Raw genomic sequence first — 18,867 nt, forward strand, 5'->3', positions numbered from 1 at the left:
CTGAGTCTTTCTGTGCTCGCCTTAAAGGGGCTATGCACTGCTATTCCTAGCACTATTTGGGCAACTTTACACAATTCCTGTTAGTCTATTGAAGACATTTGTAATTTTCTTTTCAAAAAAATTCATTGTTTTATATTTCTAATCAAGTACTCGAAACCATCATTTTTCAGCCTCGAGAAATCAGGCTGTTATGGCCTGGCTCCGCCCATAAGCACTTTGAGTGACAGTCAGACCACAGTCTGCACTGGTAGAGGGAGGGAGGGAGGGGGGGGGAAGAGAGAGAGTTCAGTTCAGAGTTTTTATTTGCCACATGGAATAATACAATCATAGTTTCTTCATTAAAAAATCATAAATAGTCATTCCATGGACAAAAGGAGCAGGAAGAAGAATAAATCTTATAGTTATATAGTTACCTGCCCCTTATTCCTAAACTAACATGTATTTTCTTAATGGTCGGCGTATAACCTTATTTACACAAATAATAATTTATACCATGAGAGAGAGAGAGAGAGAGAGAGAGAGATTTGTTCTTTCTTCCTTTTTTTCTTTCTATCACTCTCCCGTTCGGAGGTGTGTGTCGCGCGGACCTCCGTGCGGCAGGTCCCCCCCCCCCCCAAGTGCCCCTCTCTCTCCCTCCCTCCCTCTCTCTTCCTTTTTTTCTTTCTATCACTCTCCCGTTCGGAGGTGTGTGTCGCGCGGACCTCCGTGCGGCAGGTCCCCCCCCCCCCCCCCCAAGTGTCCCCTCTCTCTCCCTCCCTCCCTCTCTCTTCCTTTTTTTCTTTCTATCACTCTCCCGTTCGGAGGTGTGTGTCGCGCGGACCTCCGTGCGGCAGGTCCCCCCCCCCAAGTGCCCCCTCTCTCTCCCTCCCTCCCTCTCTTCCTTTTTTTCTTTCTATCACTCTCCCGTTCGGAGGTGTGTGTCGCGCGGACCTCCGTGCGGCAGGTCCCCCCCCCCCCCCCCCAAGTGCCCCCTCTCTCTCCCTCCCTTTCTCTCGGCTCCCTCTCGGCTCTCTCTTCCTCTCGGCCCCGCAGCCCCACTCGCTGTCTAGTCTAGGTAGAATGGGGGCGGGCATTAGCTCCAACCACAGAGCCAATCGCATCACTGTGTCTATCCACAGCGCCCAGTGACGTGCTCAGGGACTTCAAATCAAAATGACCCGATTTACTAGAGGCACAGAGGGGTTGGGCTGAAACGGAGCAATTCGCCAATATGGTATTTAGACCCTAAAACACATTGATACGAACTCCTATTACTATAATACAATGCTAGAGACTGAAAAATGACATTTATAATGCATGGGACCCTAAGACTCCGGTATCGCTTGCCTGACCGCAGCAGTTCAAAGAGGCAGTTGTTCGGGTGGCTCGAGTCCTTAATAATTCTCTTAGCCTTCCCCTTGCACCGCTTGTTGTAAATGTTCTGGAGGGTGGGAAGCCCCCCTCCAATTGTGCGTTCGGCTGAACGTGTCACTCTTTGTAGTCTGCTACGGTCTTGTGCAGTGCTATTCCCAAACCAGGAGGTGATGTTGCCAGTCAGGATGCTCTCTATTGTACATGAGTAGAAGTTCCTAAGGATCTTCTGACTGACTTGGAACTTCCTTCGGCGCCTGAGGAAGTAGAGGCGTTGTTGTGCCTTCTTCACAACACTGTCAATGTGTGTGGTCCATGTCAAATCCTCGGATATGTGGGCTCCGAGGTACTTGAAACTTCACTCTCTCAACCGGTGCCCCGTCGATGCTGAGGGGGCTGTAGTCCTTGACCCCCGACCTCCTGAAGTCCACAATCATCTCTTTTGTTTTGCTGACGTTCAGGGAGAGGCAGTTCTCCTGACACCACTGTGACAGGTTCTCTACCTCTTCCAGGTAGGCCCTTTCGTCGTTGGCAGAGATCAGGCCCACCACTACTGTGTCATCAGCAAATTTGATGATGGTGTTGTTGTTCCGCTGTGCTACGCAGTCATGTGTGTACAGGGAGTAGAGACGGGGAGTAGGGGAGACGGGGACAGGGGTTAGAGAGTTCCTGTGTTTGTAGTGGGCGGACATAGGAGCAATAAATACATGTAATAAACAGTATATAAATAGAATAGAAGTACTTAGCCCAGCAATGAAGTAGAGCAGGCATGGTGTGGGTCGGACAGAAGATGGTATGAAGCTGATCCATGACTTCAGTGGTGCTCATAACCAATTATGCGATAGAACAGTCACTGCAATCTGTATAATGACATACTGTACTAACACTCGAGTCATTGACTCAGGGAGACAGGGAGACGAGGGTTAGAGTCCCCGTGTTTACAGTGGGCAGACATAGGAGCAATAATAATAATACACTTTATTTGTATATAGAACTTCGTACAAGAATTGCAGCCCTAACTGCTTCACTGCAGTAAAATCTACATAGAATGATCATAATAGATAGAATAAAAGCAGTGCAGAGACTAAAAAAGTGGATCCCATTTACAATATAATAATCACAGTGTGGATGTAATGTAACAAATGAACAAGTTATCATAAATAACCTACATTCAACAAACGGACCATTGTGGGGGGGGGGGGTGTGTGTGTGTGTGTGTGTGTGTGTGTGTGTGTGTGTGTGTGTGTGTGTGTGTGTGTGTGATAAATGTGTTTGTTGTTGAGAATCTGTTCTAGATGCTACTGTTCTAGATGCTACTGCAGTGTAGGGTACTGGTGGTCTAGATACATGACAGTTGAAAGTTACGCAACAAACCATCAAATTACAAAGAGTGAGAGTGACATGTGTGAGACGTATGAATGATGCATTTATGCTTTTCCATTATAAACTTTACAGACCCTTGAAATTGAAAGAGCCACTGCAGATACACATATGCAACCATTAATAGCCTCATATATATATCCAGTGTTGCATGGGGAATAGCAGGCTGTATTAGCAGGCTTCTGCCGTTCACCTAATATGGAGCATTATTTCAAAATGATCACAACGGTTGGATGGCGAGAGTCTCTTGTTAAGTTCCGCTGTGAAGGAAGGGTGCGCTGCATTTACCACATGAGACAAAACATGGCATGTGGAGCAATAATCGTTTTATCTCTATTATCTTGTTTTCATGATCGTGAGAAGATCATTAAATCATAGTTTTAATTGAAACTCACTGCTGGGGTAGGCTGCAAGGCATCCATAGCCATCCTCTGTAGCCTACATAAAGTGTGTATGTTGTATGTATACACTTGAAGTATTAGGCCCACCATTAGGTTGGGGCTTGAGAGTGTGGTTCTGTGACACGGCAGCGTGGTGGTATCAAACATTTTTCCTGTCATTAATACCTTTAGTGGTATTATTGTCATTAATACCTTTAGTTGTATTATTGTCATTAATACCTTTAGTTGTATTATTGTCATTAATACCTTTTAGTTGTATTATTGTCATTAATACCTTTTAGTTGTATTATTGTCATGAAGACCATTAGTTGTATTATTGTCATTAATACCTTTAGTTGTATTATTGTCATGAATACCGTTAGTTGTATTATTGTCATTAATACCTTTAGTTGTATTATTGTCATTAATACCTTTAGTTGTATTATTGTCAGGAATACCGTTAGTTGTATTATTGTCATTAATACCTTTAGTTGTATTGACAAACTGATGTCTTCTAACTAACATGTCTTTGTGCTTCAGGGCCATCAGTTCTCATCTCCAGACCTGTGGCTGTTCCATGGTGGTTGGAAGCAACCCAGACAAAGTCAACAAGGTACACATACACACATACATACATACACATACACACACACATAGTACACACACACACACATAGTATACACTACACACACACACACGCACACACATACACGCCTGCCGTGAGCCAACATGATGTCAAAATACTTCAGAAGTAAGATTTTAGTTTTTTTCATTAAACCGTGCTCCAAATTCAAAGGCCAATTTCTCTTTATAACCCAAACACATACTTTTGACCATATCAACATGGTGTACTGTATACATACATTTTACATTTTCTTTTTATTTCAAATGTCACTCACATCAATTTCATGTGAAAGGAAGAAGGCGTTTAATTTCAAAATAAAATCTGTTTAATTTAAAAATAAAAGCCAATTTAGATCATTTCATTAGATTCTCTAGCTTTATATGTAAAATGGTGTGGTTTGTCCTGGACCTTCCACAGGCCAGTCAGAACCTGCATGCGGGCCGTATACATCATATGTGTGTGTGTTGCAGATCGTGCGGACACTGTGCCTCTTCCTGACGCCGGCTGAGAGAAAGTGTTCTCGCCTCTGCAAGGCCGACTCTTCTTTCAAATACGACACAGGGCTGTTTGTCCAGGGCCTGCTCAAGGTACAGAGAGCCTTTTCTTGCAGTCCCTGAGATGAATGGAGTATATTTTTGTGTGTGTAGTAGGGTAGGGTTGCACGATTCTTGCTAAAATGTGAATCACGATTTTTCTCTCTTAAGAATTGAGATCACAATTCTCTCACGATTCTTATTTTTCGTCATCATTTAAAAAAGTAAAGTAAAAAGTTAAAAAATTTAAGTAAATAAAAAAAAATCATCATAGTTTAGAAATGAGATCGCATAGGTCTATGAACCGAGATCGCAATTTTTTTCCGATTAATCGTGCAGCCCTAGTGCACAGAACCGTATCTTAATTGTTATCTTCTACTCTTACTAGTTACGCTGCCGGCCAGTATGACTACTACCATAGTGTCTTTATACAGTACCTGTATCACTGTACATATTAATTGTTGTGAAGGATCAGATTAAACCGAATATGTATATTTATTTATATATATATATTTAATTGTATTTGTATATCGTTTGATATCCCCTGTATATTCCTTGTACAATATGCACTGAATATCCCTTTAGTCTACTAAACAGCCCATAATAGTTTCATTCTACCATTGGACGAGAACCTGGTGCCAGGTTGCCATACCCCTAGGTCCAAGTTCAATCGTGCCGCCTAACATGTCGTGGCAAGCCCCGGTTCCGCGCAGGAATATGTCGGGCGAAATACGAATGGTACTATTTGTTCATAGCGCATATATATATGGCGCAAGTAAAGTAGAACTTTCTCTTTAGTCCAGTTCTTTACCCTCCAACAGAGTGACAGACGCAAAGCCTCCCCACGTCGCACGTGTCGTGTAGTAAGGCCTACTTGGCCCAGAATAGGCATTGAGATATCGTGTAGATTAATAGTTGAATAGTCATAGTTTGGCACTATACCGTCGAGTTGGACGTATTCTATTAAGCTAATAATAGTCTATTTATGTATGGTGCATCGTTCGGTTAGAGTTCTAAAGTTATCAGTACCCCCATCGTTCCTGACGTTATCTGGACGCTTAACCAGGCTGGTCAGACCCCTAGTGGTGATTGCATCCGAGGAGCTCCGGGCCAAGAGCGACTGGACCTGTATATTGGATTACTCTACCCGGACGACGGCGAGCCTTCCACGGCTTGGATTATGCTTTGTGTGCTTTGATTATTCCATGGATAAAGGCCAACACTGCGGAGTGTTGGAACTACCCCCCGGAGAGGACTCCAGGTGAGACGGCGCTCGACACCAGTGAGGTCGCCTCACGTCTCTCCGTTGTGGACCGGCAGCTACCGTCCACAGAGGGTCCAGCTGTATTCGTCCGAGGTTCTGTGGGCACCGTGTCCAAGACTTTGGATTCTCCCAAGACACCGTCGGCCAGATGGGATACCGCCAGCGGCTTCTCTAACCCCCCCCTCCTACTGTCTTACAACCAGCGGGACCCCCCCCCCCCCTTAGTGTATCCAGCTCTAATCATCTAAGTACCATCGCTATCGTTTCCTAAATATTCCAGGTTGTATACTTACTCCCTGCGTAACCAGAGATTGGACATTCAATGTTGATTTACCTACGAATACTCATTTGCCATAAAAGTGCATATTTCATATTTCAAATCATAAATGTAATTAAGTGATCGTTGTATACACCCTTTGCTGTATTAAACCTTCGATTTGGTACATTTGTGTGGATTCGTTTCATCAGGTGGGAAAGTGTTCATCATACTTATATCTTGTACTGGGTGGCCAGAAGTTAAAGTACATGAGGTAGTGGTATTAAATATCATATCTAACAATACAGTCAGGGAATTGTACCCCTCAGTTACAATTGGTCCTTCGAGCCGGAGGGTAACTAGTGTAATATTAATATAGTGTTATTAATATCGAAATGGCCTATGATGAACACTCCACGAAACGATCCTCCTAACCTAGAACGCCCGCGGCGCAGACGACAGACACCTCAGTACTTAGAGGCTTACACTGTCAGTCAACTACCTAGCCTTCGACAAACGGTAAACGCGGTAAAAGTAGAAAGTAAAATTATGTCTGACCTTAACGACCAGGTTTCCCCGACCACAGAGGCCCTAGTAGGTCCTAATGTAACTGACCAAGCTCACGGTGGGGACCAGGAGGGAATTGACATGCCTTTACCCCCCGCCACTACCCAAGAAGTAGTCCCCGACCAGCCCCGGGAGGAAGACAACCCTACAGAGAGAGAACTCTGCACGGAAGAAGAGGAGAGCGCCGAGGAACTAGAGCTCCAGGACTCCCCAACGAGTACCCCCAGGAGCGGCTCACGCAGGAGCGGCTCACCTCCACAACCGCCTTCCCCCAGCGAAGCGGAGAGGATACTACAACAGGCGTTCCTCGTCAGCCTGACAGCCTCTACCGAACGCGACCGACTCCAAGCGCAGATGCTTAGCGAGCGCGAACACCTCCAAGCACAGCAACGGAGCGAAGAACAGCGCACACGCCTGGAGATGAGACGCTTCCAGACAGAAGAGAATATGGCAAGAGACCGGGCCGACGCCCAGCGTGCCGCTGCCGGTGCCCAAAGAGACGCAGAGCGCGACAGACTACAAGCGCAACTAATAGAGCAGCTGATCAAAAGGACAACTCCCTCTCCCTCCGCCAGGGGTTCAAGGAACTCGTCGAGACAACAGTCAAGGGCAGCGTCACCACAACGAGCAAGCGACCCTGAACTTGACCAACAGACCGAGTCTAGACCCCCCGCAGACCCCCTTCCCAAACCGGTCCAAGCGAGACCCAGCTACAAGGAAGGAGCGGCATACACTGCGGAGAAGCTAAATAAACGATTACAGGATCTGGAGGATCTGATAGAGGAAGAAGAGGGAGAGGAGGAGAACCAAGCCCGACGACAGCACAGTACTCCACCGGACCAGGAGGTCCCATACAGTCCAGGCTATACCCCCGTGGCGCTGCGCTACAGACCCCCGACTCTATTCACGGGTGAGCACGACGCACGACCAGCCCCGAGGAACAGCACCTGGACCAGCGGGCCATGGTACCCTGCCAGTACCAGCCCACAGCGAGGCGCAAGAGGGGACTCGCCCAGGAGGTCTCTCCCCCAACGCTCGCCGATGTATCAGCCATCCACGGCGTCATACAATGCCACACCGTCATTCCCAGACTTCGCCTATGAGAGTCGAGCACAGTACACAGAGCTCCGGATGTGCCTAGAGACAATGATGGTGGATGTCGCTGATGAACGCCACAAGTATGCAATATTACTGAAGCACCTGAAAGTACCGCGAGCGCACAATATAGCGCTAGCCTATGCTACCTCTTCGACCCCATACACAGCGGCCCTTGCAGCGCTGGATCAGAGATATGGACGTATATGGGATTACGTAATCCAAGAGATAAGGCATATTGATCGCCTACCCCCAGCCACAGACAATCGCTCACTAGACGACCTGTCAATCAAAGTGCAGTCCCTGGTAGGGATGCTGGGAGCGCAACGGGAGAAGGGCATGCATGAGCTATACGCCAACTCTAACGTCGAGAGGATTTTGGAGAAGCTGCCACCCGCAAGACAGGAGCGCTTTAGGCGGCAGAGGGATTACCGAGACCCCAACGGCCCCGAGCCATCCCTCCTTGATCTAGCCGACTTCCTGGCGAGAGAAGTCAGCAGCTTACGACTGGACACCTTCGGGCGGAGCACGCCAAGCTCCAGAGAGGGACCCAGGAGAATAAATGATGGAAGAAGATCGGTGACTGTCATGCACCAATCCGAGTCAGTACCGAGCAGTAAGAGTCACAGCACCCCCTCGAGAAAAGAGAAGTGGAAGATAGCGTGTCCCTACTGTGAGAAAGAACACTGGCTGTCACAATGTGACCTATTCACAAAGATGAATGCAGAAGAAGTGAGTCAATGGATAAAGTCCAACCGGCGCTGTTATCGATGTGCGCGGCCCCACATGGCAGCCGAATGCCGCCTAAAGAAAAGGTGCAGCCGGTGCGATGGAGCCCATCTAGATATACTACACGAAAGTAACGGAAGACGGCCTATACCTGCACCACGGAGCGGCACCAAGGCAAGTGTCATGTACATTGACCCCGCCAGCAGCAGCGGAGCCCAAGTGCTCTTAAAGGTAGTCCGTGTGACATTGAGCTACCAAGATAAAGTCATGGACACTTACGCCGTCCTTGATGACGGGTCAGAGAAGACCCTTCTGCTCGCCTCTGCTGCGACCCAGCTGGGACTGCGGGGGAGCAAGAACGAAATGACGATTCGGACAATAAGAAGAGATTTAAAGACGATAAAGGGCGAGAATGTCTCCTTCACTATCGCAGCAAACGGGCAGCCAGAGCGACGGTACAAGATCACAAATGCTTTCACCAGCCAAGAAATAGGACTATCGCAGTACACCTACCCTGTCACCAAGTTGATGGATAAATATGTGCACCTGCGCCAATTACCAATCCCGCTCATAGACGGCGCTACCCCGACCCTGTTGATAGGCTCCGACCATGCAGAACTCATAGTCCCGATTGACCGGGTCCATACAGGCCCCCGAGGCTGTCCTGCAGCAGTCGAGACCCGCCTAGGGTGGACCCTACAAGGCCCCCTCGCTAAATCTCTCAACCGAACAGCAGCCACTAGCTGCTTCCACTCCAGAACGACAGAAGAAGACACCACTCTCCTGCAGCATGTCGAGAGGCTATGGACCCTAGAGACAATGCCCTTTAAGAACGAAAAGAAAGATATTCGCTCTAAAGAAGACATTTACGCCATCAACCTACTCGAGCAGGGGACAAAGAGTCACAGTCGGCGGAGTGATGAGATACGCAACTCCACTCCTGAGGCGAGAGGGAATGCCCACCTTTCACGCAAAGAAAGACGCCACGGAGCGCTATCTACTGAACACAGAGCGGCGCCTAGCCAAAGACCCCGCTCAAGAGAGTGTGTACCGAGCTGAGATTGAGAAGCTAATCACAGCGGGACACGTAACAAAGATTGACATTAAAGAGGCCGATCAGACGACCGAATCATGGTACGTGCCGCATCACAAGGTCCATCACAACGGCAAGGATCGCATTGTGTTTAACTGCAGCTACCAGATCGGATCCCAAAATCTGAATAAAGAGCTCTTGCCCGGCCCCACACTCGGCCCCTCCCTACTAGGCGTGCTACTGCGCTTCCGCCAGGACAAGGTGGCTATAAGCGGGGATATCAAAGGGATGTTCTTGCAGGTGAGACTAGTAGAGGAGGACAAGCCTCTGCTACGGTTCCTATGGAGAGAGAAGATCGGAGATGAGAACCCATCCATCTACCAGTGGGAAGTACTCCCCTTCGGAACCACATGCAGCCCGTGCTGTGCTACATTTGCACTACAGAAACACGTCACAGAGGACCCAGCAGCAGATGAAGAGGTCCAACACAGTGTGAAGAACAGTTTCTACGTGGACAACTGTTTACAAAGCGTCTCGACTCAAGAAGAAGCCGAGGCTCTCCTAATCAAGTTACGCGCCTCCCTGATCAAAGGCGGCTTTGATCTCAGGCAGTGGGCCAGCAGTGACCCGCACGTATTGCGCAGCCTCTCCTCCGCGGACAAGGCTGCCAGCAGCGAGACCTGGATGGCGACAATCCCAGGAGAAGCCCAAGAAATGACACTAGGACTAGTCTGGTGCTTCAAAACAGACTCGCTCCACTATAGACACAAACCCTTGGCTCCAGAGCAGGGAAGGTCGGCGGCGATACCGACCACCAGACGGAGTGTGTACAGAACACTCGCCAGACAATATGACCCGTTGGGATGTATTCTACCTTACACCACCAGGGCAAAGATGATTGTACGAGCACTATGGGACAAGGACCAGGGCTGGGACGACCCAATACCCGCACACCTTGCCTCAACATGGAGAGAGTGGGAGACGGAACTCCGCTCACTCCCAGGTGTCAATATACGCCGCAGCTACTTCCCATCCACAGTGAGGCCAGAGACATGCGAGATTGAGCTACACGTCTTCAGCGACGCCTCCGAAGTAGCCTACGGATCGGTGGCCTACTTGCGTGCTCAAGAGATGGGAGGAAAGATACACACTGCTTTCATCCTGGCCCGCTCAAGAATAGCCCCACGTAAGCAACAATCTATCCCACGTCTAGAGCTCTGCGCAGCCCTCGCAGGAGCGCATCTAGCCACGTTAATCCAACGTGAACTCACCATTCCGGTGCACAGAACAATCTTGTGGTCAGATTCCACGACAGTACTCACATGGATCAAGTCTGATTCATGCAGATACAAAGTCTTCGTGGGAGTCAGAGTCACCGAGATTCAAGAGTTAACAGAAGAAGCAAGCTGGCGGTATGTGGACACCAAACACAACCCAGCTGACGTCATCACCCGGGGAATGTCTCTGGATGACCTAACCCGTCGCAACATCTACAGTGACGGACCAGCATTCCTCAAGCTCCCGGAAGGAGATTGGCCTACGCCCACCCCGAGGGAAGCAAGTAACGAGGAGGCTGAGAACAAGAAACCTATGTTCTGTGGACTGAGCACTGTCGCCTCCACAGACCCCAACATAGATGACTGCATTACCCTAGAGAGTGCGCAACAAAGAACATTCCTGCGGCACCACCCAGAGATTCAGTCCACCACTGACATGTCAGCAGCTGACTACGAAGAAGCAGAACTTCTTCTACTACAACGAGCCCAGAGAGACTCGTTCCCCGATGAGCTAGACTGTCTACAGGGAGGAAACCCCGTCCCATCAGACAGCAGACTGATTCACCTGGCACCAGAGAGTGACGCCCATAATCTCATCAGAGTGGGTGGTCGCCTGCGGAGAGCCCCCGATCTACCAGATGACATTAAGTACCCGATCGTCTTGAACAGCCGACACAAGGTCACAGAGCTGATCATAAAGAAATACGACGAGGATGTACACCACGCAGGAGCAGAGAGAGTCTTCGCGGAGATCAGACGTCGTTATTGGATATTGCAAGGGAGAGAAGCAGTACGGCGCTTCCAGCGAACCTGTCTAGACTGCCGTAAGTGGCGCGCGCAGCCCAGCATACCACGGATGGCTGACTTACCCCCCTGTCGCCTCCGAATCGGCGACAAGCCATTCCACTCCACAGGCATGGACTGCTTTGGCCCGTTGTATATAAAGAGAGGAAGAGGCACCGAGAAGCGGTGGGGTATTGTATTCAAATGCATGACCACCAGAGCGATACATATCGAGCTCCTTCCGACCATGAGCACAGACTCATTCCTTATGGCCTTCCGGAGATTCACATCACGGAAAGGAAAACCGTCTACATTGTTGTCTGATCACGGGACCAACTTCAAAGGCGGAGAAAGAGAGCTGAGAGAGAGCTTCCAAGCTATGGGCCCAGAACTTAAGACCCACCTCGCTCCAGCCCAGATTGACTTCCAGTTTAATCCCCCGAACGCACCCCACTTCGGTGGAACCTGGGAACGAGAAGTACGTTCTATAAAGACAGCCCTGTACGCCGTACTTGGAGCCCAGACTGTGGCGGAGGAAGTCCTAATGACAGTCCTCACGGAGATCGAGGGAGTATTGAACTCAAAGCCCCTAGGTTACGTCTCCAGTGATGTAGCAGATGTCGACCCAGTCACCCCCAACACACTCCTGATGGGGCGGCTGGACCCCGCGCTACCCCAGACAATGTACAGGCCTGAAGAAGCGAACGGCCGAAGAATGTGGAGGTACAGCCAAGTACTAGCTGACAAGTTTTGGAGCAGCTTCCTACTTCACTACCTACCATCTCTACAGACCCGCCAGAAGTGGGTAAAAGAGAGAGACAATTTGACAGAAGGAACAGTCGTCATGATTATTGACCAGTCACTACCCAGAGCTATGTGGCCGGCTGGCCGCGTAAGCAAAGTGATCACCGGTGCCGATGGCAAGGTCCGAGCAGCTGAAGTACTCGTCCAAGGGCGCACTTACACACGTCCCGTGGCGAGGCTCATAGAACTGCCCCGACTCCCAGATACTATCGATGATGACCATGACCCCATGACTTTGTGAGTTGACTGACCCTTACAGCGGACCTTGAGTGGTAGACAGTGCGGTTAATCTGTCTCTGCTTAGCTAATTAGGTGGGACTAATTAGGGGGCGGCTGTTGTGAAGGATCAGATTAAACCGAATATGTATATTTATTTATATATATATATTTAATTGTATTTGTATATCGTTTGATATCCCCTGTATATTCCTTGTACAATATGCACTGAATATCCCTTTAGTCTACTAAACAGCCCATAATAGTTTCATTCTACCATTGGACGAGAACCTGGCGCCAGGTTGCCATACCCCTAGGTCCAAGTTCAATCGTGCCGCCTAACATGTCGTGGCAAGCCCCGGTTCCGCGCAGGAATATGTCGGGCGAAATACGAATGGTACTATTTGTTCATAGCGCATATATATATGGCGCAAGTAAAGTAGAACTTTCTCTTTAGTCCAGTTCTTTACCCTCCAACAGAGTGACAGACGCAAAGCCTCCCCACGACGCACGTGTGGTGTAGTAAGGCCTACTTGGCCCAGAATAGGCATTGAGATATCGTGTAGATTAATAGTTGAATAGTCATAGTTTGGCACTATACCGTCGAGTTGGACGTATTCTATTAAGCTAATAATAGTCTATTTATGTATGGTGCATCGTTCGGTTAGAGTTCTAAAGTTATCAGTACCCCCATCGTTCCTGACGTTATCTGGACGCTTAACCAGGCTGGTCAGACCCCTAGTGGTGATTGCATCCGAGGAGCTCCGGGCCAAGAGCGACTGGACCTGTATATTGGATTACTCTACCCGGACGACGGCGAGCCTTCCACGGCTTGGATTATGCTTTGTGTGCTTTGATTATTCCATGGATAAAGGCCAACACTGCGGAGTGTTGGAACTACCCCCCGGAGAGGACTCCAGGTGAGACGGCGCTCGACACCAGTGAGGTCGCCTCACGTCTCTCCGTTGTGGACCGGCAGCTACCGTCCACAGAGGGTCCAGCTGTATTCGTCTGCGGTCCGAGGTTCTGTGGGCACCGTGTCCAAGACTTTGGATTCTCCCAAGACACCGTCGGCCAGATGGGATACCGCCAGCGGCTTCTCTAACCCCCCCCTCCTACTGTCTTACAACCAGCGGGACCCCCCCCCCCCCCTTAGTGTATCCAGCTCTAATCATCTAAGTACCATCGCTATCGTTTCCTAAATATTCCAGGTTGTATACTTACTCCCTGCGTAACCAGAGATTGGACATTCAATGTTGATTTACCTACGAATACTCATTTGCCATAAAAGTGCATATTTCATATTTCAAATCATAAATGTAATTAAGTGATCGTTGTATACACCCTTTGCTGTATTAAACCTTCGATTTGGTACATTTGTGTGGATTCGTTTCATCAGGTGGGAAAGTGTTCATCATACTTATATCTTGTACTGGGTGGCCAGAAGTTAAAGTACATGAGGTAGTGGTATTAAATATCATATCTAACAATACAGTCAGGGAATTGTACCCCTCAGTTACATTAATAGTATACTACAACTCTGTACATGCATCTGATTAGCTCTAGAATAGAATAGAATAGAAATACTTTTATTATCCCGTGGGAAATTAGACACTGCAAATCGCTCTACATTTAAACATTTAGACAGGACAGGTCACAAATTAGAATAATAACACAAATCAATCACTACACTCAGTAGTACTAATTCATATGTTTTTACTAAGATTAATCACCTGTACATTGTATATTACTATTGCACTTTACGGTTACATTTGCACTCTGGTTGGATGCCAAACTTATTTTCATTGTACTGTATAATGACATACATTTGAATTTACTCTAATCTAATCATATATAGTATCGTTGTTATCGGCCATAACAGAACTGTTAATATCTATTATCGGTATCAGTGCATCCCTAGTTGTGACTCACACAGCAGGTTTCTCTTTATATCCCCTCCACCTCAAAAGATCTGTGGATGTGAGCTTCCCTCCATCCAGGAAATCTATGAGAGCCGGTTTGATTGATTGATTGAAAACTTTATTAACAGATTGTAGAATGGGTACAATACAGTACAGCTCAATACACACAATTGTTAAGGGGATGCAGACCAGAGAAAGACTTTCGTCTTGTTTACATCAGGGTCCCCCATTTTCAATTCATCAGGACATATATGACATACATGACATACAGATAGTCAGTACTGCTACATCTATACATTTATGACATACCAGATTTGCAAATACAGTACTGTTTGTGATACAGAAGGAGTCAAGAAAAGGGAGTATATACATTTGACGTAGAAACTGTACATTGGAGGAGGTTGTGTGGGGGGGGTTGGGTACATTGGGATATTGACAACCATACTGGGTAATTTACATTGGAGGTGGTTGGGGGGGGGGGGCGGGGGGCACACTGTATAAACAAGTAATACTGTACATTGAGGGGGGGGGGGGAGGAGACACTGTACAAACAAACAAAATTGTACATTGAACTATTGACAAAACCATACTAGGTAAATGACTGTACATTGGAGGGGGTTGGGTTAGGATATTTACAGGGGCCAGTGTTGAATTGCAGTCTCCCGTAGGTGTCCCTTGAGAGAGGTTTTGAAAGTGGGTAGTGATCCACATTCCTTTACAGCTTTGGGTAGGGCGTTCCACATTGATGTGGCATAATTGCGAAACGTGTTTAGTCCCTTATTTGAGCCGAATCTGGGTTTAACATGATTTGTGGAGCTCCCTCTGGTGTTGTGATCGTGGTATTCACTGACCTTTGGGAAGTATTTTGACATGTACATGGGTACCTTGGTCGTGTAGTGTATCTTGTAGACCAGGCCCATTGCAAGTTGTTGTACTCTGTCGTCTACTCTAAGCCATCCTAGGTTGTCAAAGTGGGCAGGGGTGAGGTGGGTTCTAGGAGTAAGGTCAAGCAGTAGTCTGACCAGTTTGTTTTGAGATGTTTGTAATTTTGTTTTTAGCGCCTTTGAGGTGCTTTGGTACCATGAGGTGCAAGCATAGTCGTAGTACCCCTGAATGAGTGCTCCTGCCAGAGTCTTCAGGGTGTTCTTGTTTACCAGAGAGGAGATCCGGTACAAGAATCGAGTTCGTTGGTTGACTTTTTTTATTACATTGGATGCCATTTTGTCACAGGAGAGATTAGCCTCTAGGATGGAACCCAGGTAGGTAATTTCATCTTTCCTTGTGACAATATTGTCACCCACTGTAACTGAGAAGCCGTCGGTCTTGCTGAGTTTGTTATTTGAACCGAAGAGAATGGACTCTGTTTTGCCCATGTGTAATGATAGTTTGTTATCAGCGAGCCATATGCAGATTCTGCCTAGTTCCGAGCTGAGGGTTTTTTCAACCTGTAACTTGTTCTTGTCAGAGATCAGCAGGGCTGAGTCGTCCGCAAACAGGAACAAGTTGCAGTCACAAGCTGACGACATGTCATTTGCATAAATTAGGAACAGTAGCGGTCCTAGTATGCTTCCTTGTGGAACACCACAGCTCACTGTGAGGGGGGGGCATAGGGTACCGTTTACCTCCACCATCTGTTCCCTCCCCTCAAGGTAGGATTGCATCCAGCTCACTGATAGACTATCAAAACCAATTGCTTTTAGCTTGTCAATTAGAATGGAGTGATTGACCGTGTCAAAGGCCTTTTGTAGGTCCAGCATGACCATGCCGCAGTATTTGCCTGCGTCCACCTCTTGTTTGATGTGGTCATTCAAATAGAGAAGGCATGTGTCAGTGGAGTGGGATGTTCTGAAGCCAGATTGGAATTCGTAGATTAGATTTTTTTCCGCTAGGTACTTTTCGACCTGTTCGTAGACTATTTTTTCCATGACTTTCGAGATGGAGGTGAGAATAGAAACAGGGCGGTAGTTGCCTGGGTCTAATTTGCTGCCCTTTTTGTGCAGAGGGGTCACCCTCGCAATTTTGAAGTCCTTGGGGACGTGTCCCTGTTTTATGGAGAGGTTTATTATGTGTGTGATGATTGGGGTGATGGCGGCTGCTGAGTCTCTGAGGAATTTGGAGGGGATGTTGTCATGGCCAGTGGCCTTGTTAGGTTGGAGGGCGCTCAGTTTATTGAGTACCTCATCTGTTGTTACCATTTCCAGCTTGAAGTCGTCCTTGCGGACCCCTAGGTTTTTGTAGTAAGCTACTATGTGTTCTACCCCATAAAGCCCTGAGTGGGAGGGTAGTTTGTTTACCAGTGTTGTGGCTATGTTTGTGAAGAAAATGTTTAAGTAATTGGCTACATCCAGCTTGTCTGTGATGAGCGTGTTGTCCGTTTTTATGTTTATGTTTGAGAATCTGGTTTTAAGTTTTTTACTGCATCCTAGTTGATTATTGAGTAATTTCCAAAGTTCACGTGGTTTGTTTTTGTTTTCCTCAGTTTTGTCATTGATGAAATTCTTTTTTGCAGTTTTGATCATGGAGTTTACGTCGTTTCTTAGTCTGTTTCTTTCTAGTTTGAGTTCAGTCACGTGGGCTTGGAGTTCACTGCTCGTGCTTTTAGTAAGCTTTGACTGACTTTTACGAAACTCAGAGCATTTTTTGTCTCTGGTTTTCATAGCGGCCAGTATTTCGGTGCATTAAAAAAGCCCGGAAAATTATCAAGGACCTTAACCACCCCAACCATGGACTGTTCCAGCTGATGCGGTCTGGAAAGCGCTACCGCAGCCACACAGCCAGAACCAACTGTCTGAAGAACAGCTTTTCCCCCCAAGCCATCAGACTCATAAACAGAACCCCCCCCCGGACTACACTTGAGAAACACTGTTGCGGCTGACAACCGTATTGCACATAGCATTTTGCACTGCAAAAGAATTTGCACATTACTCATTACACACATTTTTCGGAGAAAAGTACACCTTTAGAACTGTATATAGTCATCTTTATTTTAGTCATCTTATTTTATTCTATGCTAAATTTATTGTATTTAAGCATACTTATTTTATTATTAAGAATCTATCTTATTATTAAGAAGGAAGCTGCTATGGTCGAGGGACCCCAATAAATAGAATTTCACTGTTCTTGCTGTAAAGTACTGTAATAAGTGACAATAAAGGAATCTGAACCTGAATCTCTTCCTCCAGGACTCCACCGGCAGCTTTGTGCTGCCCTTCCGCCAGGTGCTGTACTCTCCGCACCCCACCACACACATCGACGTGGACATCAACACGGTCAAGCAGATGCCGCCATGCCACGAGCACACGTACAACCAGCGGCGCTACATGCGCTCGGAGCTGAGCGCTCTCTGGCGGGCGAGCAGCGAGGAGGACATTGCTCCCGACACGGTCATCCACACCGACGAGAGCTTCACGCCAGACCTGTTAGTATTCTTCACATCTGCTATGGTCGCCTGGGTGCCGAAAACCGGCCGCCATTGCATTTTTTTTTTATCCCATCACAGGATATTATCATGCTGGTTAATCTCATTATTTTGCATAACAACAATGGATATTGTACTAATAATAACGGGATCCTCTGGTCGATTTAGGAAATCCCTGAACATGAACTTGCATTGGTTTGTGATAGATTATTAGTTACTGGGTATTTCAAAGTACCTCATATTTGGTACTATTTTGAAGCTAACAACTAGGGCTTTCCAATGATGTAAAATAAGTGTATGATTATCATCATAATTTTTTATTATTATGGTTCATAATATGTAGTTGCACTTGAACTTGTTGAAATTAAACTAGGAAGATAAAAAAATAAATGTTCAAGCACTTTCCTTGCTTATTAGAAATAGAAATAGCATTTATTGTTCAAAAGTTATGAATTAATTAATGAAACTAGATTAGATAAAAAAATATATATATATTTGTTTTACATATTGTGATGGTAATTATAAAACTTTCATGTGTGTGTTAAAAATGTTCTTCAAACTTACCCCATTCTCTTCATAGAGCCTTGTCTTCCTCCATACTCGAGTCTATGCCACTCTCGAAGCATCTTTCCTGGGTAGAAAAGTAGCATCGCTCTGCCTGGCCCTTCCTGGCTCTCAGCTGTATGTTATTAGCCAACGCTAGCATGGGAGCTAGCGTCCAGCAGCAGGCCTTGTCGTCAATTCTAGGTTGATAAAATGAAATATGTTATATATGACCCACTAATGAATACACTAAATACAGCAATGTGGCTATTTGAAAACACTGCATTTGCGAAATAAATACGTCAATTGTGTTCACATTAGTCAAGCGTTAGCTCGCAGCTAGCGCTAACGTTACCTCAACACAAAGCACGGCATCCTGGGTGAAATTCTTACATCACATCGGCACTTTTGAAACAAGCTTTTTGAGTGGAAAATATGACTAGAATATCTGGAAAAACATCTCACAAACACTATTGACGGTCATAAACGTTAACGAATGCTATAATAAGTCCAACAAATTTGTATAAATAGTACTTACACGCAGGGGAGGAAACTAACTTTTTGGCTTACCAGCCAACTGGCGAGTATATGATTTTTTTACCAGCCAAACAGATTTTTTACCAGCCATAAATAAATCGCTAATTGTGATGATTACTTCTTTGTATGTCTTCGTCTAAATTGATTTTCAATCA

The 18,867-nt window shown here is 46.8% G+C and overlaps 1 protein-coding gene across 2 annotated transcripts in view; it reads left to right on the forward strand.

Annotated features, from left to right (window-relative positions):
* c9orf72 (C9orf72-SMCR8 complex subunit) overlaps nt 1-18,867 on the forward strand; it is a 57,863-nt gene that overhangs the window by 22,991 nt on the left and 16,005 nt on the right. For both annotated transcript variants that reach the window (XM_084309418.1, XM_084309419.1), the window contains exons 5-7: nt 3,651-3,723; nt 4,206-4,322; nt 17,397-17,632. In XM_084309418.1, the coding sequence (XP_084165544.1) occupies nt 3,651-3,723; nt 4,206-4,322; nt 17,397-17,632 (426 nt within the window). The remainder of the gene's footprint in view (nt 1-3,650; nt 3,724-4,205; nt 4,323-17,396; nt 17,633-18,867) is intronic.

This window comes from Notolepis coatsorum, assembly GCF_963971535.1.
Source record: "Notolepis coatsorum genome assembly, chromosome: 3".
Lineage (NCBI taxonomy): Eukaryota > Metazoa > Chordata > Actinopteri > Aulopiformes > Paralepididae > Notolepis > Notolepis coatsorum.